The sequence below is a fragment of the Salminus brasiliensis genome, chromosome 22 (assembly GCF_030463535.1).
Source record: "Salminus brasiliensis chromosome 22, fSalBra1.hap2, whole genome shotgun sequence".
In the NCBI taxonomy this organism is placed as follows: domain Eukaryota; kingdom Metazoa; phylum Chordata; class Actinopteri; order Characiformes; family Bryconidae; genus Salminus; species Salminus brasiliensis.
Window position 1 is genome coordinate 15,713,264 of NC_132899.1, and position 26,990 is coordinate 15,740,253.

General features: G+C 39.9%; 3 protein-coding genes across 6 annotated transcripts; 2 read left to right on the top strand and 1 right to left on the bottom strand.

Annotated features, from left to right (window-relative positions):
* The first annotated feature begins 3,033 nt into the window (after nucleotides 1–3,033).
* armc7 (armadillo repeat containing 7) lies at nucleotides 3,034–6,395 on the top strand. 4 transcript variants are annotated; one of them, XM_072667521.1, is made up of 4 exons: nucleotides 3,034–3,063; nucleotides 3,483–3,563; nucleotides 3,690–3,833; nucleotides 3,915–6,395. In XM_072667521.1, exons 2-4 carry the CDS (start codon nucleotides 3,485–3,487, stop codon nucleotides 4,265–4,267), a joined length of 576 nt encoding a protein of 191 aa, XP_072523622.1. In that variant the 5' UTR covers nucleotides 3,034–3,063; nucleotides 3,483–3,484; the 3' UTR covers nucleotides 4,268–6,395. The 4 variants fall into 4 exon arrangements, with proteins under 4 accessions (XP_072523622.1, XP_072523621.1, XP_072523619.1 ...); XM_072667520.1 differs by having other exon boundaries at nucleotides 3,054–3,063; nucleotides 3,480–3,563; XM_072667518.1 differs by lacking the exon at nucleotides 3,034–3,063 and adding an exon at nucleotides 3,072–3,331 and having other exon boundaries at nucleotides 3,480–3,563; nucleotides 3,915–6,394.
* Nucleotides 5,921–25,871, bottom strand: acsf2 (acyl-CoA synthetase family member 2). Its single transcript, XM_072667517.1, has 16 exons — nucleotides 25,276–25,871; nucleotides 23,125–23,320; nucleotides 21,363–21,491; nucleotides 21,220–21,273; nucleotides 21,018–21,136; nucleotides 20,573–20,735; nucleotides 20,390–20,485; nucleotides 20,019–20,170; nucleotides 19,669–19,760; nucleotides 19,432–19,508; nucleotides 8,427–8,534; nucleotides 8,145–8,296; nucleotides 7,598–7,739; nucleotides 7,312–7,422; nucleotides 6,978–7,046; nucleotides 5,921–6,552 (listed from the first exon to the last, which is right to left on the bottom strand). Exons 1-16 carry the CDS (start codon nucleotides 25,380–25,382, stop codon nucleotides 6,502–6,504), a joined length of 1,818 nt encoding a protein of 605 aa, XP_072523618.1. The 5' UTR covers nucleotides 25,383–25,871; the 3' UTR covers nucleotides 5,921–6,501.
* Nucleotides 11,830–15,506, top strand: chad (chondroadherin). Its single transcript, XM_072667202.1, has 3 exons — nucleotides 11,830–12,745; nucleotides 14,688–14,851; nucleotides 15,365–15,506. Exons 1-3 carry the CDS (start codon nucleotides 11,963–11,965, stop codon nucleotides 15,504–15,506), a joined length of 1,089 nt encoding a protein of 362 aa, XP_072523303.1. The 5' UTR covers nucleotides 11,830–11,962.
* Nucleotides 25,872–26,990: the final 1,119 nt, after the last annotated feature.

The window sequence follows — 26,990 nt, forward strand, 5'->3', positions numbered from 1 at the left end:
AACCACAGAGCAGGACTGGCCTTGGGGACTCCATTAGACTTGCATAAAAAGAGAGAATGTTGGGCTTTTTACAAGTAACAGGACTGATCGCATGTCTGTCTTCACAGAATAAATGATGGCTGGTCACTGTGACTGCTAGGCTGGGAAACTGACAAACTGCACTTGTTCACAGAAAGGCTGTGAATCAAAATACAGAACAGTGAATGTTTCCCTCACCAGCAGACTGAAGGTTGTTTAATATCTGAGATGTAAACAGTCATTTAGAGTGGTTTGGTAAGAAGTTATATATTGCAGAGAAACTTATAGTAGTGGTGATAAGAGGACTCCTGATTTATTTATTTTAAACAGGGAGGTAAATCAAGAAACTGAGGAATGGATGATCAGAAAGGTGAACACATGATAGGATGTGCTTTGCTTAGACTCCTGAAAGCCAGGTTCAAACCAGCAACCCACCAAACCAAAGGGCAGCATGCTACCACTGCACTCCGGAGGACATGTGAAAAGGAGGGGAAATAACACTCCAAGAAGTGGCAGTGTAATAAGTCAAACGTCTTGTCTTGTCTTGTCTTGTCTTGTCTTGTCTTGTCTTGTCTTGTCTTGTCTTGTCTTGTCTTGTCTTGTCTTGTCTTGTCTTGTCTTGTCTTGTCTTGTCTTGTCTTGTCTTGTCTTGTCTTGTCTTGTCTTGTCTTGTCTTGTCTTGTCTTGTCTTGTCTTGTCTTGTCTTGTCTTGTCTTGTCTTGTCTTGTCTTGTCTTGTCTTGTCTTGTCTTGTCTTGTAATAGTGTAATAAGACATTTCAAAAAATATTTTGTAGAGAGACAGACCAGTAAAGACAAAACTAGAAAAAGAAAAGAAAAAAAACATATTTTTTTGCTCAGTATCAGTTGCATGTCTGACATGCAGTGAAAAACTGTGCGGTTGTCTGTGCATTACCTAATTTGATTACAGCAGCCTTAGCCAATAAAAGCCTTTCATTGAATTAGTGGAACAGCATGTGTCTCTCCTGTATTCTATAACTGTGTTTATCACTAGCGTTCAGCAGAGGGCGCTGCTGCACTTTTCCCTTCTACACTTAACAGCATGCACTTCTATAAGCATGTTCCTTATCAATGACAATTGTTTTTTTTTCTCACAGCAGGTAGAACAAAGACAAAGTTGTTGTAAGCAAACATCTCTTACTAAGTTTGGGCTAAAACTTTATATTCTCCACATGTGTTACCAAGATGGAAACTATCACATTGGCTAAAACACCATAGTCATGTGCCTTATCAAAAAAGAGCTAAAGAACAGATGATAATTTGTGCCTCAGTGTCAACAAAACAGTGAGAATGACTTTCGCAGAGAAGGCTGGATGTTGTTGTGGGCTGGTTGACATGTTAAGAAATGATTCACTGACTGCTCATAGGGCTTATCAGCATCTGCAAGTCCTTTCATTTTAATAAATAACCTTTATAACACCAGGACACAAAGCGAGCAAAGTGTCAGCGTTACTAACCTTCACAATGAACCACAATTCACATATAAGGTACAATCCTTTATTCAAAAACATACCAACATTCACAGTTTCTGTTACTTGTAGATATTCAAAAGATATTTAAAATATACAGAAATCTGAATTTGTACACTGTAAGCACAGCACTTGGCAGATACTGGGCAGAGGAACAGGTGGAAAGGAGGTTAGGCTTGCATACAGACAAATACTCCAATACATCCCAACATTGTGACATAATATTTCACTGAGAAACAGGAAACTGAGCTTAAGCAAGCAAGCCCTCTAAACAATTAAGATACAGGCACAATCAGCACTGCTGCACTTCTTGTTCGCTTGTCTTGGGCATCTTTAGATCTTCAATCCACTGGTGACACAATGTTTGTTGGCAGTCAAATAGTGAGGGGTGTCCAGGGTCGATTTGGGGTCATTCTTTTGGGGCCTTCTTCAGTTGCAGTTGCTCAGATTTACCAAGTTCTTTACAAAAACTCTCAAACATCTTACCCCCCTGTAAGTGTCACCTGGGACAGCCTTTCTGCTGATATGTGCTCTGACTGGAGGTGTATGCACATGTTAACTGTCCCCTGCACTTTTCCTCTCCTCCAGCTTTTCTAGTTGCTTCTGCCTCCTTTCTAACACCTCTAACAGTTTGGCATCACTGCGAGCTTTCTCCTGAGCCCGAATCTCTGCCAGGTCTTCAAAAAACAAGTGCCTTCAAGAGAAAGAGTGAGGTTTAGTCCAAAGGTTACAGCAACGATCATTTTTATTATTGTCATTACACTGACAGGTACAGCTTTTTATTGTGTGAGCATAAATTCAGACATGTAAACTATTAAAAATAAAGCTTTTAAGCATTTCAATATTTACAGATGCTTAAGAACAGTGCTAAGGGCAGCAAAAACAGCGTGAGGGCTAACAACGTAACACAGGAGTGTGAGCATGGCATTAACGTTAGCCACCCATTTACCTATTAAAGAATGCTGCTGCGAGTCCTGTGAGCAGCGCGCCAAACAGGAGCGGCTTTGTAAGGCGCTTTTTTGCAGATAACTTGTGCTGCTTCATGTCGGAATAATAAGCCCAGGTGTCTATGGAGAGAAAATGCGGAAATGAACGTTAAATAATATTGTTAAATGAGAAATTGCCATTTCTGCCCAGACTCTGCGCTCTGACCTCCAGTCATGCACCAAAACACGTACGCACCACTTCCTCCGGACAGCGTTGTATCAAATGTGTTTCTGAGACGTATTTGCCACTTTATAAATAAGTTTGCAGGCTACGTCTAAAGTACAGATATTCAATCAGTCGCTAAGACTTAAAGTGTCTTTTAAGATAACACTGACATTATTTAAGACAATGTCAGCCTTTGACAGGAACGGTTTGTTGCTGAAAAATCCGGGGGAAGAACCAGATACGTGCACATGGGATCCGTCTCAATTACTCTGTGATCCCTATCTAGTGCACTAGACGTTTAAATGCGATGGTGGTTTCCACTCAGATAGTGCACTACATGAGCAGCCGGGAAGTGTTTGGGATTGAAGCATAATCTGGCTAGTGTTGGCTAGCAAGTCATTTGGGGTTAGCAGTATAGATTCAATCAGCAAGTCAACACTTTAGTAACAGCCGCAAAGATGTTTTCAAGAATGTTGTCAGCTAGCTAGCTACATTTTCTAGACTAACGTAGCTAAGATAATGTTTCGTAGGAAGCTAAACTTTCATGAAACTGTTAGCTAGCTAGCTGACTGGTAATTTAGGGCATTTGCCCAGCTTGCTTCCTAAGTCTACTTCAACTGCTGATGCTTGAGTAAAAGTTCAGTAAAGTAACAAAGTATTTTCAACAGAATAGGTAAATACAACAGAATAGCGTTCAAATGTAACTAGCGCTAGCGTAAAACACCCTTAACAAGTTTAACGTATGGCCGGATGTAGCTACACACTTTATGGGACAGTTTGCCATCATAAATAAACCTCTGCCTGCTTTTTCACGATTGCAGCAGGCATGGATCGATTCTGTCCATCAGAAAGACTCGAGTACTTGCAGGGGTTGGTGACAGAGTTTCAGGATACGGATAGTGAAGGTACTTTCTGGAAACCTACAGTGAATGTGAATTGACTTTGCCTTTAGGTTCAGTGATGGTTAAGTGTGTGAGTGAATGTATAAATATGAATGAATCAACTTCAGCTCTTTTCTTCAATCTCTTTAGAAGCTAAAGAGCAAATCCTGGCCAACTTGGCCAACTTTTCCTATGATCCTCGTAACATGGGAGCCTTGCGGATGCTGCAGGTCACTGAGCTTTTCCTGGACATGCTGACCGAGGAAAATGAGAACTTTGTGGAGTTTGGAATCGGTTAGGTGAAACCATAATGGACACATTACTTAATGCAAGTATATTCTCTGCCTGCTTTAAGGTGTGTTTCTGTCCCTTCAGGAGGTCTGTGTAACATCAGCATGGACCAAGAGTGTCGTGACCAGATTTTGGAGAGCGAAGGAGTTCCACTCGTGGTAGGATGCCTATCGAGTCACAGAGACGAGACTGTTCTCTCTGCCATCACAACACTAATGAACCTTTCCACACCAGCGTCCCACTCTAAAATCACAGACAGTGCTGTGGTCCAGTGCATGCTGCGCCTCTCGCTCACACAGAACCCTCGCCTCAGCAACCTGGCCACGGTTTTCCTGCAGGACTACTGCTCCCAGGAACAGGTGAACAGAGCCAGAGAACTGATGGAGGGACACAGCCAATCAGCAGTCGGAATTCCACTCCCAAAAGACATAGTATAGTAAACTATTTCATGGTTGTTAGATCAGAGACGGACTGGGAAACAATCGACTTTCCCTTTTTATATGTAAAAGCATCTTCAGTGTATTCCACACTTAGCATTCCTTAATGTCTGTCCTTCATGACCACAGCATGGCACAGTTAACCTGTGTCCCTTATTGTACACGCCTCCTCATTTTTTGTCTGAAGGAAATTGAAAATTGGATGAAAGAACAAGGAAATCTTGCCATTACAACTATTTAAAATAGTACACATTGTACAAATCCTTTTATTTTCTTTCTAGAGCAAAGTTAATCCATTTCAGTCCTGGTGGGTTGGAATTGATGAACCTACTAAACCCGGCAAGTGACATAGAGTTCAGATCAGATCAGTGTTTGAACAGGGAAGATGACAAACTGCTGAACTCGGGCCTTCTAGGGCCAAAGTCGAAGGACCCTGTTGTAGTAAATGGCTTGAAAATCTTGGTATTTTTCCAGCTCCGATGAAAAAAGAATGTGCAGGTCTAGTAAAGTAGTATCTGTTCTAAAGTGAATCTAAAGAAAGACCCCAAAGATTGGTGGTTCTAATACCAGTCCTCAGGGAACTCCAGATGGACCTAACTCCAGATTAGAGTCAGGATAGGATCTAACACAACCCATCACTGACATTTCAGAGGGCAAGTACAATGGAAACCAGGCAGTATGATGGGTATTATAAGAGGGGTGTTCATCTGTAAGCAAGCTTTTGGCTGGTATCACTGTGAGAGGTAAAAGTCTTTCATGTCTTGTTTGAGGGATCTCTGCCTATTCTTGCTTGCAAAATACTTCTAGTTTGTTGAGATTCTTGGATCATCTTGCATTGAGCTCTTGTATTAAACTGGAAATCTCTACAAAGATTTCCAATATTTAGGTCAGGAACTATGAGGGCCATGGCAAACTTTGGAACCTGTAGAGGTGGTCCATTAGGGATCATGGCATTACAGCAAGATAGTGATTTTTGTCCTCAGCTTATTTAAAAACAGTGTGATGTTTTTTGTGCTTCCAGAATGTGCTGGTATTTAACTGAACACATTCTTTATTTTACCAGTGAAATGTTTCTTGTGACATTGGCTGCAACATAAGCCCCAAGAATGCTTAGTCCTGCTTTATAGTTGAAGAGGTGTTCTTTTCTTCTGTACTTTTTATTCATCAAACACTGTGCATTTACTCATTGAAAAATATTTCCGCTTCCACTGGATTTTTTTCTTCTGATAACTTTTTCATGAAGGTGCTCAGTGCACTGCCACTCCAGTGTCTGTTAAAGTTTTACAATCAGACAGGGGTTCTCATTTACCTTTCTAGCCATCCTATTAGCAGTTCTATCAGAAACCTTTCTTGGACTTCCAGACCTCGACATGACCTTGGTGAGACCTTGGTAAAGTTATCTCCTAATATTGGATTTTAGTGCCAGAACCAGTACAAACCAGAATTGACATTCCCTTTCAGTGGTAACATTAGAATTCTGAAAGGGAGCTTATTATCATATGGGTTCAAGAGCAGCATCATACCACTGAACAAATCAGTGAACTCTCATTCCTTTTATCTCACAGACCAAATGTAGTCAAACAGCACACGTACCTTATTCTTGACATTTATGTTTGTTATAGTTCACATAGTAAGGAAACAAGTCTTGTGATCTTACTGTAAAAAGAATATATATTTGTGTGGCATTATGTTATAATGTAAAGGATTACAAAATAGCTGAAATGAACAGATCACTATGAAAAAAAGAATATATTTTTGATACATGAATCACATAAAAATAATCACAAATAAAAGAGTAGATATCTAGAGAAAATCTCTTGTTCTCTATAGATCACAGATAAAGGCTGCATTGGTTTTGTGCATAACAGGATATAGTAAAACACCTTTTAAAAATCAACATGGTATTCAAAATGTATATTAAAACATTAAAAACTACATGTACATTAAAACATTTGTACCAATTATAACATCTTTAGTGAAGTAAAGAAAATACCATTTCAAACACGATTTTCTAGTTATTAATTATTACTGCCTGCATCAAGAACAGTATCTCTTAGACTTCTGTCTAAAGTTGCTAAAGGCATGCTAACAACTTCTAAAAATCACAGAATATACTTTGAATGTGAATAAAAGATATAACATATAGTGAAATCACGACAGGTTATGAAGCAGAACATCAACAGTTTGCATGATGTCTGGCATTTCATCTATTTAAAAAAATACTTCCCTTCCATTCACAGTTTCAGCTGTTTCTCTGTCTGCTCTCGCAGTTTGTTCTTCTGGATCTGAGGAAGGTGAAGAAAAGAAACAGCCTCAGTGCTATTTGACTATTCAATCCTTCAACTGTAAACCACAAAGCTGCCGCCGACCCCTGAAACCACTTTAGCGGATTTTGTGCAGACAGGGAAATTGTTGAAATTTCTCCTGTCTAGAGATCGATGTGATTAGGTTCAAATGAACGCCACTCTTACATTTTTAACATTTCTTCCAAAGTATGGCCACAGAAACAAATAAAAAAAGGTGGTGCAACCACAAGGAATTTGTGATGGTAGTTTAACAGACTGCAGGTCTAAGCAAATGCGATGTATAAACTGAGTTTTTGGATGTACAGAACTGGCTGCATCATTTCTACCTAAACAATGCCGTAAATGGCAGCATAAGCCATTTGTCCTTGTACCTATGTAAACAAAGGCCAACATTTCTTACTCACCTTTCCTGAGACAGTAAGAGGATAGCTCTCAACAAAAGTCACGTAGCGTGGGATCTTGTAGTGGGCAATCTACAAATAACGAAATACATATTAACAGTTGTGCTCCAATCAAATCTGTTAATTTGTAGTAATTTTGGTTATTGGGAATTACACAAAAATGATAAGACCAACATTTTCTAATAAAGGCAAAAAACACAAATAGCACTGAAATATCTTGTCTAACTATAACCTCCAACTTTAGTGGCAGATTATCATTAAATTGTTTTCATGGGTCATCTTCTCTATTAGCTGAAATGTTTTACTCAGGAGATAGAGCCTTTCAAGCGGATCTAACCTGGCCTTTGCAGTATGTCTGGATCTCCTCAGGGGTACATTGTTGCCCAGGCTTCAGTCTAATGCAAGCACAAACCTCTTCACCCATTCTATCATCCTTCACTCCAATCACCTGCAAAAAGAGATAACTGAGTGACACCATGTTTACCAGAAGTTGCTCCATTGTTGAAGAAAATACAAAGAAAGGTTCCACCTCAGGTTCATCATTTCTGCTACTTTCTAATGCAAATCTTATTTAATGCTAAAGGAGGCATGGGACTGACGGACTCCTCTGCATATATGCTCACCTGTGCTTCCTGGACTTTGGGATGTGTGTGCAGGAACTGTTCAATTTCAGCAGGGTAGATATTTTCTCCTCCACGGATTACCATATCTTTAATTCGTCCCTCTATTTTGCAGTAGCCAAACTTGTCCAAAGAGGCAATATCACTGTAAAACATAAATGGCTCAATGTCATGAAATCTATTATGGTAAACGTATATTTAATTAAACTCAATTATTAATATTTCCATAATGTAGATTGAAGGTACACATGAACACATCTCAAATGTCATAATTAGTGGACCAACAGAAACACTCCAAAATACACTGACTTACTACCTTTACTTAACTAACTTTTTCCTGCTTCTGTAAAGTTACTGTTTTGGAGCTTTGGAAGGTTTTGCACATCTTCTTTGTTAACATTTTTTATATATTTTGAATCTTGCAGTTCTTCAGTAAAACTACTAAGAGGTAATCATAGATACTAGTTAATTTATTTCCTCATTACATCTCCTCATTAGCATTCCTCTAATAATTAAAATAATATACAGTAAATAGGTCAAGCACACATACCCAGTTTTGTACCAGCGCTCTTTAGTGAAGCATTCTTTGGTTTTGGCTTCATCTTGCCAGTATTCCAGCATGACGCCGAAGCCTCTGATCAGCAGCTCTCCTTGATGTCCAAGAGGAACAATGTTTCCTGTTGTAGGGTCGACCACCTTCGCCTAATGAAAACAGAAATGATCAATCAGGCATGCACACAATACAAAATTGGTCCCTTTACAAACTGGTGAAGGGGATGTAAAGCAAGAACACATGCATGTTGGTAACAGTGTGTGGAAGAGATGTGTCTACCTCAGTGTGAGGGATAATACATCCAACAGTCTCTGTCTTTCTCTCCATGTTGTCCACAGGGAAGCCACAGAAAGTCACAGGACTGTTCTCAGTGGTGCCATATCCAATCTATTCCAGTAGAAAAAAGAAAAGGGGTCAGTATATCTTCTCTCTGCATTATACTTATTGCTCCCACTTCATTTGGAGAGCCCCCTATAGATGATCTACAGATGTTCAAATATCTCTTTTAATCCACAACAACACTAGGGTTAGGGTTAGAGTTAGGGTCAGGAACTAGGTTAGTTTTAGGTCTGGGCTTGAGGCCAGGAAACAAAAAAGGGAAATTTAACATCAACACTGTGGCAACTTTACAGGAGAGGTAAAAACTTGATGTCAAATGTAAATTATATAAATATATATATACATATACATATATATATATATATATATATATATATATATATATATATATATATATATATATAAAACTTAAGCAGATACACATTCCTGAAGGAAAGAAACTAGGGCTCTAAGTGGTTCAGCAGACTAAGGTTTGCTGGTTTGAATCCCAGGTCATGCTGCCTTCAGCAGCCAGCTCTTTCCAGGAAGGAGGGCAAGAGGGAGGGTGGGTCGGTCATAGGGGGAGAGTACTAACAAGACGGCTAATAATTGAATAAAAATGAGGGGGAAAAATTACAAAAATGAAGATTTGTTTAGTTGAATGAATGTTAAATACAAGCCTATACAAAATATCTACTGCACGTAAAAAAATCTTAACACCATTTGGACCAATCAACCTCCCTTTGCATTGCATGTGGAATTTTAGTATAAAAAAAAAAAATATTATAAGGCAAAGCTGATATTACAAACACTTTTTCTTCTCCAATGTGACTTTGTTATCATTTGGGATACAGATAGATAGAAATAGAGATTCTCTCAGAACAATGTTTCTCTCCATAAATTTCCTTTTTAAAGTATATAATTAGAGCTTGCATATTAATTTACAATAGGTTTATGTAATGAAAACATACAGCATTGTCACCTGAAGACAAGCAGGGCTGACCACTCTGCAATTACAGCAAAAGTTGCTTTCAAGCCCCTCAAGTCTTACTTTTGATACAGCAGGGCTCAACAAAGGTGTTATGTCTACCCACAGTCAACCATATTTTCCCAAACCAGCCCAAAGGAGTTAGCCTGCTGAGTCAGTATGGAAAGAATAGGAGGACTGGAAGGCAGGTGAGGTATGTGGTGCAAGTCTGAGAACTGGCTCATCTGCTGCACTGTATCTCTCCTATGGGTGGGTTAGCTTTGCTGCTCATTTTATGCAATGCACATTAGATCTCTTAAAAGCAGTGGTCTCATAATGATTGAGCAGATACACACTCCTGACTGGCATTAACCATGCATATCTGACTGATATTTCTTTTCTAAAGAAAGGTTAGCCGTGTAGGCTGGCCTCTACAGGGGCAGTCAGAGATTGAACCTGGTGTGAACGCGTACCTGAAATGCCAGGAGATGCACTTTCCCAATAAAACGTTACATTTGTTGAGCAAACACGAGATTCCACCTATTCTGAAAGCAGCTGCCATATTCATAAACAGACACACCTGAGGCCAAGGCCAACATTTCCCTTAGTTCACTTTTTTCCTGTATCACCCAAACTGATCTAGTACCAGTCAGCAGCCAAACTGACCTTTTTTTTAATACAAGAGGTAATAGCACTTTATAGCACTTATAGCAAGGGACTGCTTAAAAATACAAAAAGTAGGGTTAAATGAAATAAAACCATAGATTGTAGTACTTGTAGTACACTGTTATAAAATAATCAACAATAAAAAGAGGGGATAATGTCCAGCACTTCTACCTAAAATACTGTACATATTTGAAATAGGAGACACTGTGCAGGAATGCACTGCTGATTTTTCTTTTACAGAAGAAAAGAAAAACTCATTTCCATTGTTGTGACTCGATTCGAGCCAAACATCTGGCAACGATTATATGTTATAAAACAGTTAGCCACACAGGATCGGCTCCCTCTTCTCTTTCCACTGACTGAAAAACAATAAAAGGTCTGGCAGGTCCCACACAGTAGTTCTATTTTAACCTCTCAGGAGCTGGCAAAGCATACACAGCAGCAGCCTAGCATGGGGTCCTTGTTGTAGCAACATTAAAAGGCAACAAGCTTTTGAATTTTCAGAACAGTAATCAACTTTCCCACCCAATATATATTTCCTTAATGAATAAATTCCACCATCCTTAAGCTTTCAATACTTTCAAAAGATTTGTTTTGTTTTGTTTTGTTTTGTTTAAAAACCAAAGTTTGATGTACCAAAGTGAGTTTGATGTAGAGGTGGGCAATATGACAATATTTTATATCTTTTCGTGATTTTCTACAAAGGTTTTTCTAAGCATATTGAGAACATATTCAGTGCTTAAAGAACGATGATTAACTGCACATTTCAATACAAACAGTGTAATTAGTCTGGTTTAACTGAATGAAGTGCAGCACATTTTAAATAAAAAATATTGTGCTAAATATGCAAAAGTATCTGGATGGTACTTTTTAAAAATCTATCACTACTGATACATTTTGTCTGCAATCATGTCTATCATAATAAATATCTTGATTTGTGTCTTTAAATATTGCAATATATTTTTTATTACCATATCGCCCAGCCCTAGTCTGATGCAGATATTTATGTTGTTATATATTTATGTAAACACGGTCATTCACTGGCCTGTCCATTTACTGTAGATATGGAAACTAAGCTGCATGATGGGTTATTATTAGTTTATTGTTTTTGTGATGTAACACAGTAGTATTAGTATTAGTACAGAAGTATTTTCTATATTAACTAGCATCTACATGTAGCAGTCTACAGCAGGTTAGCCCATCATTTATTAAATAAGTCAACATTGTTGCCTGGACAACTTTTTAAACAAGGCAAAATACAGTGCGACCAATTGGAAATGAGAGCATTAACATACAAAGTGATGTAAAATAGGTCCTTATAAGAGCACACAATATTCTTGAGCTAATTATTAACCACATGTACAACAATAAACTGACACAGTAATGATACATCTCAATACAGTAGTTGGAAGATCGTGTAAGGGTTAAATTTTTTTAGGTACCCCACTTCCTCTAACCACATCTTAAAAAAAAAAAAAAAAAAAAAAAAAAAAAAGCGCTCTGGTCAGCCTTGAGCCCAAGGAAAAAAATTCCTACCATGAGTAAATATTATAAATACTGCTTCACTCAGATGGCTGCCATTTCTCTCTAAAGGTCTTATAAGAATCTTTTTGCACTGCCCTCTTTCCTCAGTCCCACACCCTCTCTCCTTCTCACTCTTTAGCTCACCTCTTGCTCATTCCTTCAGCACTCACATTCTCTCTCTCTCTCTCTCTCTCTCTTGCACTTTCTTTCTCTAACTACGGCAGAGGCTTTGTGTGGATTCCTGTTGCTGTGTGACTACCTTGCTCTTTCAAGACACTCGGAGAAGACGAAGAGAAGAACAGGCACAGGAAAGCACCAAAGCATCAGAAACCGGCTCAATATGAAGGTTGGGCGATTTCAGCTGGTGATCTGTATACAGCTTTTTGCCTTATTTGTAGTAGGTATACAAGGCCAGTGCCCCAGCCCATGTCACTGTCACGGTGACCTTCAGCACGTTATTTGCGACAATGTTGGCCTGAAGAAGATTCCTCGCATCTCAGAGGCCACTCGTCTGCTCAACCTGCAACGCAACAACCTGGGCATGCTCACCACTGGAAGCTTCAGCGACATGAAGGGGCTCATCTCCCTGCATATGCAACACTGCCAAATCCGAGAAATCGCCAGCCAGGCCTTTAAAGGTCTCAAGAAGCTCATTTACCTCTACCTGTCTAACAACGAAATCAGCACCATCAAACCCGGTGCGTTTGAGGACCTAACCGAGCTTACCTATCTTTATCTGGATGGTAATCGCATCTCAGGCCTTTCTAAGGGCATCTTTTCCCCCATGATTAATTTGTTCATTCTGCAGCTTGACAACAATAAAATCCGTGAACTGCATCCAGGCACCTTTACAGGTGCAAATGACCTCCGCTGGCTGCACATGAGTCGCAATGAGCTAAGTTCAATACAGCCTGGCTCTCTTGATGAAGTGGAGAACCTGGCCATTCTTACCTTGGACCAAAACAAGCTCTCTACCTATCCCATCCAGGCCATGAGCAAGCTGCGAGTAGTTGAGGAACTTAATTTGTCAAAGAACCCACTCAGCTTCATTCCTGATCATGCATTCAGGAGCTTTGGTCGCTACGTGGAGAAACTGCATCTCAATGATATGAGCCTGGAGAAGGTAAGTTTCTCTAGAATGCACAGAATATGAAGGGATCGGGATATTTGGGATATGAAGAAGCTGGTTGCTTTATTATTGAACATTTGGCCAGCTGTCGTGGAAGTAATGGGTACATATTTTTAAGAGACACTTTGCAATCATAGCATCCAAAAATCACACCACTCTGTGCACTGGAACATTTGCAGAGCAATAAATTACATGTTTTTTCTCTCTTTCATTACTGAGGAGCCTCTCTATAAAGTTCTGGCTGTATGATGGTCTGTTTATGTTTGGTTTCCTTGTGGTCTGGCATTTGGAAACACTAAGTGTACATACCATATTTCTCAGTTCATGATGTTATTAGTATGAAGATAATTCAAGTTATAAACTGTCAAAACGTCTCTCAAAATAAGTAGTAGTATACTACTACTTATAAAATATGTAGTATTTCATATAGTCAAGGAGTGAGAACAATCTGTTCTCCTCTCATCTTCCTCACATAATAAAACCTTCCTGATGTGGCCTCCATCCTTTTCTTGCCCTAAGGACTAAGGAGGTCACATGTGCTTTGTTTGAGAATGCACATGTGCTGAAACCAGCAGGATTCCCCCTTTGCAAGCACATGGAAGATGGATTTTGCTTCATACACATGTGATCCTGATGGCTTTGCAGCCTTCTGCAACATAACCTTTTTCTTCAATCTTAGAGAACACTTGTGTGTCAACAAGTAGGCCAGCTATATTACTTTACTATTACATTCTAGCATTAACTTTGTATGTCCGTAAACCTTCGGGACGTGCATTATGAAATCTAAACTGTGGTAGAGAGGATATACCTATATTCTTACAACATTAGGTTGTAAAACAACAAAGCTATGCTAATTTTATGGGGTTCCACTAGATCTGGGATTTACCACATTCATGCAACAGAAGCTGCGTTGTTACACATTAAATTTAAGTGCATGCATAAATGTAATGACATGAGGAGGCCACGAATGAAAGTGGTAAATCACAAGGGTATTTTTAGTATCTGTTTGTTTACTGGCCCTCATCCAAATCTGTTCCAGTCTAATAATTATATAAGTGTTATTTTTGAGATCTGCAATTTTCTCCCCCCCCCTCACATGGGGCACCCTGTAAACAGGTCAGTAAGGGCTGGGAGACAGGTAAATAGTGACAGGGTGTTCCGAGGCCCATGAAAAGAGCTATTTTTAGGCAGTGGTTGCCCCACCTGAATGCACAATTGGCCTCTTTGCAGGCATTTTTGGCAAAAGTTAGATGATGCAGGAGACGCGAGAAAGATGCAAAAACAACCCACCTATGCTGGAAGTCCTCCATCGTACATGGCTTCAACCTTTCTAGCTCAACACTCTTTCCTCCTGAGTGGAAATTTCCAAAAAGTCCCATAAATAAGCGCATCTCTTTGAGAATTATATAACACACCCAAACACTCTCCCACTCACACGCCCTGTCTGCAGTGCTGCTGGCCCAGAAACGCCCTCTTCCTTTAAGGAGATCCACCTTCACACCATGCAGGCAGAATGGTTCATCTAGCACCTCAGTGCAGTTTTTAACAGCCTAGCAGTTGCATACGAAGTTTAATGGAGGGTTGAGATGGTGGTGCAGAAAGGTTTACATAAGCCTTGGCACAGGTGAAGGCATGTGAGGGTTCTTTCATGTGAAAGAACCTTTCCACCTGAAAAACAAGTATTATAGAAATTCAATCATATGCACATTCTACCAACTGACACAAGCAATGAGGTCTATCTGCAGGTTGTAGAAAATTTCCCAATCAACAGAAAGCCTCCACAAGACTACTCGGCATTCTGAACTACAATCAAAAGAGCAAAGCATTATTTCATACATTAAGATAAATGACAAAATGCATCGTCAAAATGTTTCCAGTGTCATGAGATTGGTATGTTATGTTGCAGAGAAATCAAGTATTATTTCTATCCATCCAGTTCTCCACTGCAGCTTTCGAAGGCGTGAATGCACTAAAGTCTCTGCATCTTGAGAACAACAAGCTGAGGACACTACCGAACAGTTTGGTTTTCACCACCATCCAGAATCTCACTCTGTTCAACAACCCATGGAGCTGTACCTGCCAGTTAGCAAACCTTAGAAAGTAAGGGTCAAAACCAACAACCACTCACCTTGTTTATTAAAGGGAATGTTGCTATACAGTAGTGGTTACCAACCCTGCTCTTGGAGATCTACCCATCAATAGACTAGCTCCAATTTTAATCGAGCCCACCTGATGCATCTAACTGTCTTCAGAAGCCATTATTTAATCTATTCATGGTTGAAACTCCAAAAGAGCACAACTGGCCTCGCACTCTCTGGATTTGCAAGATAGCACTCCCTTTCTCCCATTACTCAGCATAATGCTAGTTAGCAGTTTCCCCCAACTGTATACATCTATCCAACAATGCTGCATTAGTAGCTTGACTCAGAGGACGCTCTTGATAGCCTTTATGATGGTGTTAAAATTTAGGCTGGAGGTCAAAATTCTGCAAGAAGGAAGATCTTGAGGAGTTGGTGACCACTGCTATACAACTAATCCCTTGTTTCTAAGTAACAGCATTACAGCCAAGTGCTTGACATCTTTCGAAAATGTTTGTGTCTTTTGCATCTCTAGATGGATGGATTCCAGTCGTAATCCCCCTGATGCAGTTTGTGCATCCCCTACAAATCAGAAAGGCAAACAGATAAAAGACAATCCTGCCTTTAGCCGGTGCAAAGCAAAGCAAAAGAGAGCCAAGAAGGGAACACGCCTCTGAAAAGGTAAAAGAGCACCCTAAAACCATGTGGAGCTTGTAAGCATGGCAAGCTACTTCAGAATTGGTAACTTGACTTCATTCATAGCTTCCTATTTATAGTTTCTTCAGTTAAAATCTGAGTATTTAACATCTGAATCGGGGGCTTCAAGAAGTCACAGTAATTACAGCTTGCCTCATCCCACGTGCCATACAAATGTAAACAAATCATGATAAAAATGTAGTGGTGGTAGATAAATATCCAGTCTCAGGGGCTCCCTGTCAGGAGGCAGTAGTGGTTTCCAACAGGACACATATAAGGGGCCCTTTCATAGGATGTATTTATGAAGGACAAGCTCATAAATACATCCAAAAATGCTACTTGTAGCTTCACAACAATATTTCAGAGGAACTAGGTTATCACACAGAATCATTATAATCATCCTGCATATAACATTGCCTATAGCTGTTCATCTGTCTGGACTATTTGATTACACCTGATTTTACAGAAGTCATTCACAATTTATAAACTGAAACCTTGTTCAGTTTTCTAGACAGGAATAAGTCTAGTCCTGGACTATGCTTTACTTTTAATAGAAAGGCTCCAGAACTAGGCTTAATTCCTGTCTGGGAAAGTGACTCTAAATGTTTAGGTTTTGGCCTGTAATTTTGGTTTAAGAAACCTAAACCTAAATATGTTTTTAGTCAAAGCCTTAAGTTATGTTCAGTTGTAAGTTAGCTCAAAAGTCTAAAACAATATCCAGTATACATTGTTGAGAACGTTCAATCAGCTTTTGTTGAGTATTAGGCTTTTTCTCGTTTATCAAGTGAAGGAGTAATCATTTCTGAGAACTATGGCAGTGTTCCATTACTACTATCAGTACACTACAGCTGCCAGAATGCAGACTGCAGCCAACAACTATCAAACTTATTTTTGAATGGAAGATTGTTGTATCTGACCTACTGTAGGCCCAGTTTCACATTGCCTCTTGTAAATGGAAAAGGTGACAAAGTTCAAAATACTTGCCAACCCTCCACATATCTTCTCTTATCGTTTTGAAAAGATGAATGCTGCTGCTATAATTGTGGTCAGGACATGGTTTTGGGCTACTGTCTTGTTTTGCAGTAAATTAGTGTTCTTTACTCCTCGTCTGGCCTCTGTCTTCTAACTGATCTCTGGATCACACTTTTGTGCTCAACGCCTAGTCTGTGCTTTTCCACTTTGGTCTGCAGAGTGTAGCCCTCTCACAGATGTCCGGTACAGGGCTTGGCTGTTTAACTTGGCTCCCTTCTTTGTGTCTTTCCACAGGAGACTCGGCGCAAACGCCTGTCCAGGTGACCGGCTACATGTGCAGAGAAGGGAAGCAATGCTACTTTTGACTTCAGGACTGTCCTTTTTGATTTTCTTCTAAATTCAATGAAGTGGCACCCATATGCACACATAAAATGTTTGCTCAATAAAATGAGAAGCAAAAAGATGCGTTTGTAGACACCACCACCAGCAAACATGAGCAGGAACTGTGTAGTTCACAAAGTACAATTCTACAGTACATAAGGGACACATATACAGTCAGATATGTTAATGTAAGCATCAACTGAGCATCATCTTATGAGATTTAAGCTTCCTGTAGCTTCCAGATGAGCAGAAAGCGTCCATAAAATCTACACAAACATCCCTGACAATAAGAAACTAGACATGTGCCAATATAAAGGTTTATCACAATAATGCCTTCAAAAATAAAAACTTTTTCTTCCAGTTAAGGAAATTAGGGGGGGGGGGGCTACATATATAAAGTCTTCAATCCATTATTACAACGCTGTCCTCCATATTATTCCACGAAATACCACACTCCTTAACATGGCAACAGACATTACAGCCTTCTGCTTTGGTTACAGCCAACATCTACTCACTGTGTCAACAGAATGCTTCATGAGGCATTTCAGGCCCTTTCTCAGTACACATATCTTAAGTTTAGGGGTAGTTTGGAAGTATGAGACTGTTTTCTGTAGTTTCAAAGGAGCTCTCTTTAGATTATCTTCATCTTTTTAGATGTCATCCCACCTTCTCTACTAGTTTCTCTTACATTCTGTATGTGCCCAAGATACAAATGACATACACACTCTATCTCAGGCTCAAGTACCACCTGAAAGCAACTGCAGACCACAGTGGAAGACCAAAAAAAAAAAAAACTACAAGTGTGTGTGTGTGTGTGTGTGTGTGTGTGTGTTGCTACATTAAGCTGTTAACCAGTTAAGGTGTTATACAGACATATCTTAAATGAAAGTTAAAGAACTGAGACAAATGAGGCTGGCAATATGGCAGTCTCATGATGAATACATGTTAAATAAAATGCCTGTTAAAGAAAAACAACAGTGTGGGTTATTATAGTATATGCGCAATAAGTTCTGGACAAATAGTGGGAAAGTACATGTATGCTGAGCCTGCTGTACAGGTAATATTGTAAATTTATTCGTTCTTAAGCCTGCGTCACTCAACATAAGATTCCTCTTTTTCTCCATGTCCTGGTGCTTTGCAGTTCTTTTTAATTCAATTCAATTAAATATCACATATTAATCCATCAATAAGCTTGTGTATAATAAATATTGGGGAGGTTTTGGACACGCATGGCACTGCTGTTATGTAATTCCATTAAACATTGATTAATATATAGTCTGTATAACTGTATAGTCTGTATGTATTGTTTGTTTTTTTGTCATTTAAAGTAGGCCTAAATGTGTGTGTCAAGTGTTGATTTGTAGTAAGTTTCTGCTGTAAATATATTTTGTCTTTGGAAATATACTAAAAGTCACACACATTGGTTCTAAATGAAGAGGAAAAGTAATAGTGTAGGTAATAGTTTAGGAAAGGATAATTATGGGTTAATTTAATCTGATGATTTACAGCTTAAATCAATATTAAAACATGGCAACATGGCATGGCAACACATGCACTTACCGCTAAAATGAGTGAAAACTATGGGTATAACACCCCATCCCACTACAATTCAATTGGAGTTACAATACAGAGCTCGCAATTGGATATTCTCATGATATTTTGAACAAAATCTGGTTGAAGAAAAAATATAATTGTATTCAGGTTGTTGTTTGATCTATTAATGAGACTAGAGCTGGAAGCTGGACGAGGAGCACAGAGCAGTACAGGTGTTGATTATTGGTCTGTTCATACAATGAATCTGATGTCTTAATTACTAGGATACCTACTCTTCACAATTAGTTTTTTCAATGTGATTTATTATTTATTGTTTTTTCAATACGTTGTTCTTCTGTGATCTTCTGTGACTACATTTGTGTAGAATTATGAACCAGTTTAGCCATTTACATTCAGTAACTGATCTTTTGATACATGGTGTTATCATGCAAGAATGTTTGTTATTTTAAAAATACAGATTTTAACATTTCTAGCCCTACTACTACTGCAACTGCAATTCCCTCTGATCTGTCTCCCTCTAGTGCTTTACTACAGAGTGTCTAATTTGTAAAATACAGAATTAAAGATATAGAAATTATACAGCAAGGTAGAATATGTAAGAATCTGAAACCGCTTGAAAGCAAGTATATAAATTCCATCAGTTTGGACAAATTCTGCATTCATACTCAGTCACTTTTGCTGCCTTGTTTGCAAATATTTTAGAACACTTTAGCAACACCAGTTTGCTACAGAATAACTATTCTGAAGACAGGCACTGTCCTTTTGTGTGGTGTCTGTATGACTATTATTTTATAATGTTGGAATTTCTTGTGTTCTGTATTGGAAATTAATACATTATTAAAAATCCCAAAGAGTTTTAATAATTTAACACTCTGTGTGTAGAATAGTTTACAAATATAAATGACGGGCCTTTAGGTTTAAAAGGCATCAAACTGAATATCTAATAGTATGATGCAAATAACAATTCACAGATTATATTAATTAATTTCTGGTACTCACTGTCATTTCCTTTATGCCCATGACTTTGATAACTTTCTTTATTACCTCAGGGGGGCAGGGGGAGCCAGCTACAACTCCTGTCATATAAAAACAAGACAAAGAAACTCAAATCAAAGAACTGCTGTGCAGCCTTGCAACATCACAGATATACTCACTATATTCCATTACTCTACAGACATGCATGCACGCACATATGCTACAAATATAAAAAGTCTGTCAAGTAACTATATCACTCACCTGTCTGAACAGACGATAAGTCAAACTTGGCCAACTCTGGCTGGGCCAGCATATCTATGTACATAGTAGGGGTACCATAGACAAATGTGCACCTGCATAGGTAGAAGCAAATTGTGATATTGATCAGTGCGAAAATGGTTAAGTTATATAATAGCTGCGATTCCCACTGGAGCGTTTCCTTATTACAAAATTATATTTAAACACTCAAAATGGAATCTTTTTCCTGCTTTAGTTTAGTGACTGCTTTAGTTTAGAACATCTATTTATAAACTTGCACATATGCTGGGAATATAAATAGTGAGGTGACAAGAACAGAAAGATAAGTTAGACAAAGTGCCATGCAGGCATACTTCTCATTCTGCATTGCTACAAGGTTGGCATGTCCATCATAACCAGTGGAGGGAAAGACGATTGTGACTCCATGTAATCCCATCACTATGCCCCCACCCACTGAGCCAAAACAGTGGTATAGTGGTACTGGCAAACACACTCTGATAGTTTTCTGGGGGAGGTTGGGGGAAAAGGGTCAAATTAAAAAAAGTTACATTCTTGGATAAATGTTGCTTTTTTATAAACTAAAACATGACACTGTGGCCACATTGTTTTATAACTTTAAACATGAAAATATATATTTAAAAAAACTCTACTATTATACAGTAAATACCAATTAATTTGCATAATTATAATGATAGTACACCACAGATCCTAAACATATGCTCACCCTCCACTCATATCCCAAACGCAGGCCAATAAAGTAGGCATTGTTGACAATGTTGTGGTGGGACAGGGCAGCTCCTTTTGGACTGCCAGTAGTTCCCTGGAATCAGGAAACAAAAAATAATTTGTCTGTACTTAAAAAAAAATTTAACAAATGTGAAGGTTAGAAGTGCACATTATTCTTCACCGATGTGAACTGGATGTTAATGGGGTCATCGAAGGACAGTGTCTTCTCGATGTCCTGCAGCTGCTTAATGTACTGGGAGCTCCCCGCCTCCATCAGATCATCCCAGTGAAACGTCCCAGGCTGCTTACTGTCCGTCACAATAACTGTACTCAAGTCTGGCAATCTGAACACATGGAGACACACCAATGGAGACACACCAATGGAGACACACCATGAGCGTTATCCTCCGACAATTACATGCCTTAGTCATGCACTATATACTTTGTGACACTTCAAAAAGTTTTTTTTTACCCACAATTAATACTGGCCTATTTATTGTTTTTTTTTGGACAGCAGTAAAATCCTTCAAGTTGGAGCTGGAGTTGAATTTGTGATCTGGGGGGCAACTTTGCAATGTAGTGTGAATAAGTAGTTTGTTTGATTACACTGGGACTCTGCAACGTACCTGGAACTCTTTATCCCCCCGGGGGAAGCAGTATCCATGTCAGGGCAGAGCTGCCTCAACATGTTACAGTATTTCTGCACCTTAAACTGTGTTGGACATACAACTGCTTTGCACTGCACCTAAACCAAAAGAGAAGGTGCATGTCTACAGGCCGGTGAATGACAAATACCAAAGTCAAAATCAGCAGCCAAAACATTTGTACCTTTCTTAATGCAAATTCCACCTCTTGCACTTGATAGGCTGGGTTCACTGATACCTTTTAGAAAAGAAATACAAGCTATAGCTTAGAGCTTATTCCAACAATAAAGTAATATGGATTATAGTGCAGCAAGTAACAAACCCCACCAGAATGATGCCAGCCTTGGCTGTGGCAAACTGCATCACAATCCATTCATATGTGTTGGGTCCCCACATCCCTAACCGATCTCCTTTCGTCAGCCCCAAAGCCAACAGACCTGCCGCTGCCTTATCCACCTGCAATGAAAACATTTGCACTGTTAATGTGAGCATAAGTCTTTATGTACTGATTTTTAATGTCTATTACTTAAATAAATTAGTGGCATCCTAGCTTTGAGCAATAGATACTGAAACAAACAGAAACATTATTTACAAATGTGTGTAGATGGTGTTTGTTCTTCAGAATATGTTGTTTTGGAGCACTGATTAAAGGTATTCATTGTTATTGTAATAAATAATAGTTCTTCAAGGATATCACTAGAATTTCTAGAATACAGATCAACTTTATGTAGGTCTTGCTGTTTTGTAGGTCTTGCTGTCTTGCCAGGATATGTATATAATGACAGTATGTTACTCTGATCCTGAGGTTTAAAGCCTAGAATACCGGCGATGTGGGAATCAGGTTCAGTGCATGGATCAGTCCCGTCTATCGGTCCAATTATCCAATACCCAATCCAGCTAGTTTGTTAGTATCGGGACTCATATCTGATACTAGTAATGGATCAGTGCATCCCTTACGATAACCTTTTACATTTAATGCTAATAAATTCCAGCTGTGAAAATTCAACTCCACTGAGCTTGGAACTCCACCTCAACTGATGGTGATATTGTAAAGATTATCCCATCAATTACAGAGCAGTGGGCAGTGACTTTCCAAATGCTGATGCTCCAGTTTGTGGCAGTGCTGATGTCTGATGCAGAAAATTCTCTAACTGGCTTATTTCTATGCTGCTACCCCACCCTTCCTCCACTTACACTGTTAAAAGCATAGTGAACTTCTAATGCTGTGGGTGGGGACACTCAGACAGAGGGTTGTATAACTTTAATGTGTCCACCTGTGATGTAAGAAGAAGAGCCAAATCTGGACAGCGGGTCTTAATTCACAGTTTGAAGGTTGGTAGGCAAGTTTTTCATGACAACCTTTTAAAGTCAAACTACTGCTGTGCAAGCACTCACCTATTAACCTCATCCAGTGAGTAATTAGACAGACAGTGCAGCTGAACTGTGCGAAACTGCTTTACCTGCAAAGTCTGAAAAGTCAAATCTGAAGTAGCAATCTGTGCCAAAAAAGGCTCATTATTGAGTGAACTATCCATGCAACAAAGTACACAATATTAAACTTGAGTTTACTCGGCAGTACCAGTTACAACCCACTTAGAGTAATTTGGAAAACACAATACAAATTGTACAACCTAATCTTGAGATCTTGGTCCAACTCCAACTGATTCCTTTACTAGAAATGATCCAGCTTGCCATTTAAGACTGAAGTCCATCTGTTAGTATTTACATTAGCCATCCTCTAGACATTCAACAATGATCAGTTTCTATCTAGACAACCACTATGGGCTGCATGTTTCTGATTGGTGGAAGAGTCTCATCCTAGCAGTGCTAGAAATGTTGTTCTTTCTCAGATTTTATCAGGGATTTCAAACATGTCCTCGAAATAATAGCATAGCTTTCAGTTTCAGGTAAGTAATTTGGCCTTTTATCACCAGAAATAACACCCTGATAATAGTGGACAAACAATCTGTGTGTACTTTGATTGCATTCATGGAACTGTAGAGGGTAACGGTGGATATGATGAGGCCTTCCGGCCTGATTCATTGCTTTGGCTACGATCCTAAGCAAATGGAAGCAGGAGGACGCTCACATCATTTTGGAGCTGAGCAAAGGTCTTCCTGATGCCACGCTGCAGGAACACCACAGCCTCAAGGTCCGGCTTGCGCTCCGTTGTGAGCTGCAGGGCCTTGCCCACAGTGAGAGACTGCAAAGACTGCGAGGAGACACCGTGGGCATAGCTGGTGGTTAAAGTCGGTACATTGGGTGGACTGTCTACATGGATGGCACTGGGCAAAAGAGGGAAAAACAGAAAATGTACATTTACCAAAAATGTATCGAAAGGCAGTTATAGTTGGTACACAATAAAATGTCAAGACACAATAAAACTGATTAACAATAGTTAACAGTAGCTACTGGTAAGGGTTGCCAGGTCCAGCCTTGGTTTAGTCTCTATTGAATTACAGTCCATTAAAGTACAGATGACACATTGTGTCCAAATGTTTGTGGACACCCCTTCAAACAAATGCATTCAGCTACTTTACAGTTGCACCTACTGCTGATATATGCAAATGCACACACACAGCTTGTCTAGTCCCTGTAGAGAAGTACTGCCAATAGAATAGGACTCTATGGAGCAGATAAACATTGGCAGAACTGGAGCAGAGCAAAGCCTATTGGGACTATGGCTAATGCCAGGCATAGGCTAGAAGGGTATGAAGCCCCCCTGACATTGGACTATTGAGGAGTAGAACCGTGTTCTCTGGAATAAATGTGATCCATCCAATATTTTTGAGAGGAGTTGGGCAATTAGGGATGAGGCAACCTCCTGACCTCCTGACCTCACTAACACTCTTGTTACTCAATGCAGTGAGCTAAGGTGCATTGTGTTTGCATACTGCTTGAGATATTTCTACAACTCAATTGAAGTCCAGCTGGGGTAAATTCAATTGATTGGACACGACCAAGACCTGCCTATAAAAGGTCCCACAGTTGACAGTGCATATCAGAGAAGGTCAAAGAAATTCTGCAAACAAATTTGCTTGAAGCAGAGATCAGAAGAAGGATACAGAAAAATTACTGCAGCTTTACAGGTCCCAAAGAGCAAAGTGGCCATCATCATTCATAAATGGATGAAGTTACCACCAAAACGGCCAAACTAAATGATCAGGGTCACTCTGACAGAGCTTTAGCGGATCCTTGTAGAGACGGGGAATGCTCATCACCTGACTAATTCTAAACCTACAGTGAAGCATGGCGGCGGCAGCATCACAATGTTGGGATGTTTTTCAGTAACGGGACCAGAATGACTAGTCCTGAAAACCTGCTTTAGAGCACTCTGGACCTCAGACTGGCACTCGAACAGTTTACTGTCCAACATGACAACGAGCTGAAGCACACAGCCAAGAGAACAAAGGAGCGGCTTCAGAGAAAATCGGTCAATGTCTTTGAGTGGCCCAGCCAGAGCCTAGACCTGAACCTGACTGAGCATCTGTGGAAGGAGCTGAAAATCGGTACCTACCAACGCATGTCCCCATGCAGCCTGATGGAGCTTGCAGGGATATGCCAAAAGTAACAGGCAAAAATGTCCAGAAAGAAGAGTGCCAAGCTCGTAGCTTCTTTCCCAAGATGCCTTGACGCTTTAATTGCAACCCCCTAATATACCTATTTTCATTCTAAACCTGTTTTCACTTTGTAGCTGTTGGTGGTGTGTGTGTTTTAGATGTCTGTGGCAAGAATGAACTCGATCTAATGTAGAAAAAGTCTGTAAAGTAATAAAACGTAGAGAAGGTTAAAATGGGTGTGCAGACTTTACGGCTTGGCTGTATATAAACAACATGCAGAAGCACTTACATGCCAAGCTAATGTTTCCTCTGCTTGTGTACAGACAGTTATGCTCCTGATAAAGCTGTGCTACCACTGAACCCTGTCTGTATACTAGCTACTTCCCTGAACTCCTTGCCTTCATTACATAACATCTCCAGAATGTCCTGGCGCTCCCATTAGAGTTCCTGGAGAGCTTAGAGTTTTCACATTCAGTAAAACTCTAAGAAAGGTCTCAGATGAGTAAAACAGGACAGTTTGTGCAGATCCTTATTAAATAAGACATCTCCAAGAAAACAAACAATACACAGGAAGTGTATGAGACACACATACGGGAATGGGCGCATCCGTGTAAGGCTACTTTCTGTGGTCAGTTTACTACAGGGTGTGTGAAACTATGTCCAGCTGTTTCCGCGCTTACCAGTTGGGTTGAGTTGTTAATATAGGTGTCCATGCCCTGTGCGCTCCTCGCCCAGTCTTTGAAAGCAGAGCAGCGGTGCGAACAGCTGCCAAAATCTTCGGCGACATGTTCCGTGTCTGCAGCTGCAAACCGTGTAGATAAGGCTGGTCGCTGAAACTGCAGAGATCCGCTGTGTGGAGCCTGTCGTCGTCGTTGGAGTTGGTGGTGGTGGTGTCTGTTGCAATAAACTCAGCACAGGTCTAAAAGGTGTGCCACGCTCCAGCGGTGATATCCTCCAAAAAATACAAGCCTTTATCTCCACGTCACTCTAATCATGCCTTAATGTGTACAGATCGGGGATCGGACGCTGGAAGTTAGTTAAAGTTTGAGCTAATATTGGAGTCCAAACTCCTGCAGCTGCAGCGCGGTCTGAACAGCAGAGGGCGGCCGAGGCGCGATTTCCCTTTCCCTTTTTTATTTCCTTAAAAGTGGGGTTAGATTAGGGGGCTGTGCTCAGTTTACACTACGATACCCCGATTTATTTACCCCGATTCTCAGTGTGAAGGTGCTGCTCTTTGTCTCCAGTCTGAAATCGTCCGGCTTGAGTCGGTCAGGCCAGAGGGCTGAGGCGCTGACTCAGCTGGAGTGGATCGATGGTGTTTGATTTTTCCGACCTGATTCTGGTTGTAATTCAATGTTCTGACCAACGACTCTAATGTTTGCCTTCTCCGATGAAAACTGAGAACGACATAGAGCAAACACGGATGTAACGTTAGCCGAGCTTTTACATTAAGTGAGTTAAGAGCCACCAAAACCTCAACAGTAGGAGCTGCAGATGCACCCAGCCTTGCTTTGCTGCCCTGTGTCTCCCAAGTAACGATTCCCCAAAGTCTGTGTAGTTGTGAGCTGGCGTTTAGTATAGAGGTCATGAGGACATGTCATGAGTTAATTATTTAAAAAAGACAAGTAAACGCTGTGATCTTGACAAAACAATCGTTATCTCGAGATAATTAGAAAAAACTGTGATGATAAGAAGATGGTACACAAATATAATTCAATCATGTGCTTTCAGGACTTGCTAGATATCCTACATGGGTTAAGAGACAAACTGTATGGAATATGGTTAAAGACAGCTGACACATGCATTCACGCCATGCTAGTCTCTATCTGGATGTGTTCTGCTTATTACTGATGGTTTTTGTATTACATAATGTCTGATGGTATCAGTATCTCTGGTTTCTCTGACCTTGCCTTTGCTGTTTTTAGAAGTTTGTTTAAACGCCTCTAAAGCTGAATTTTGTGTTGAGGATTCAGGAAAGGTGCTAATGACTCCTCCACGTAGGTCATATTTGTGCAGATGTTGCTGTATAGTTGGAAAGTGCACCAACACTCCAGAGTCTGATAAATCTTCTTTCTTTTGCAGTCAAACAGGGAGCTTTGAATTGCCTTTCCAGAAATCCTACGAGCAGTTATTGGTTTTCCACACCTCAAGTTGACCTCCACTGTTCCTGTTCACTGTTCCTGTTTTATTACACTGCGAACTGAGGAAGTGGCTACCCGAAAACACTCTGCTATATCCTTATAGTCCTCTCCTGCTTTGTAGGCATCAAATATTTACATTTTTAGAGTGCTAGGTTGAGGAGCCCGTAGCTGCTGACTGTTGGGACAAGGTTGGAGAAGTCAAAATATTTATAAAGCTTAGAAATTTGGCATGGCCTGTCTTTTCCTAACACATG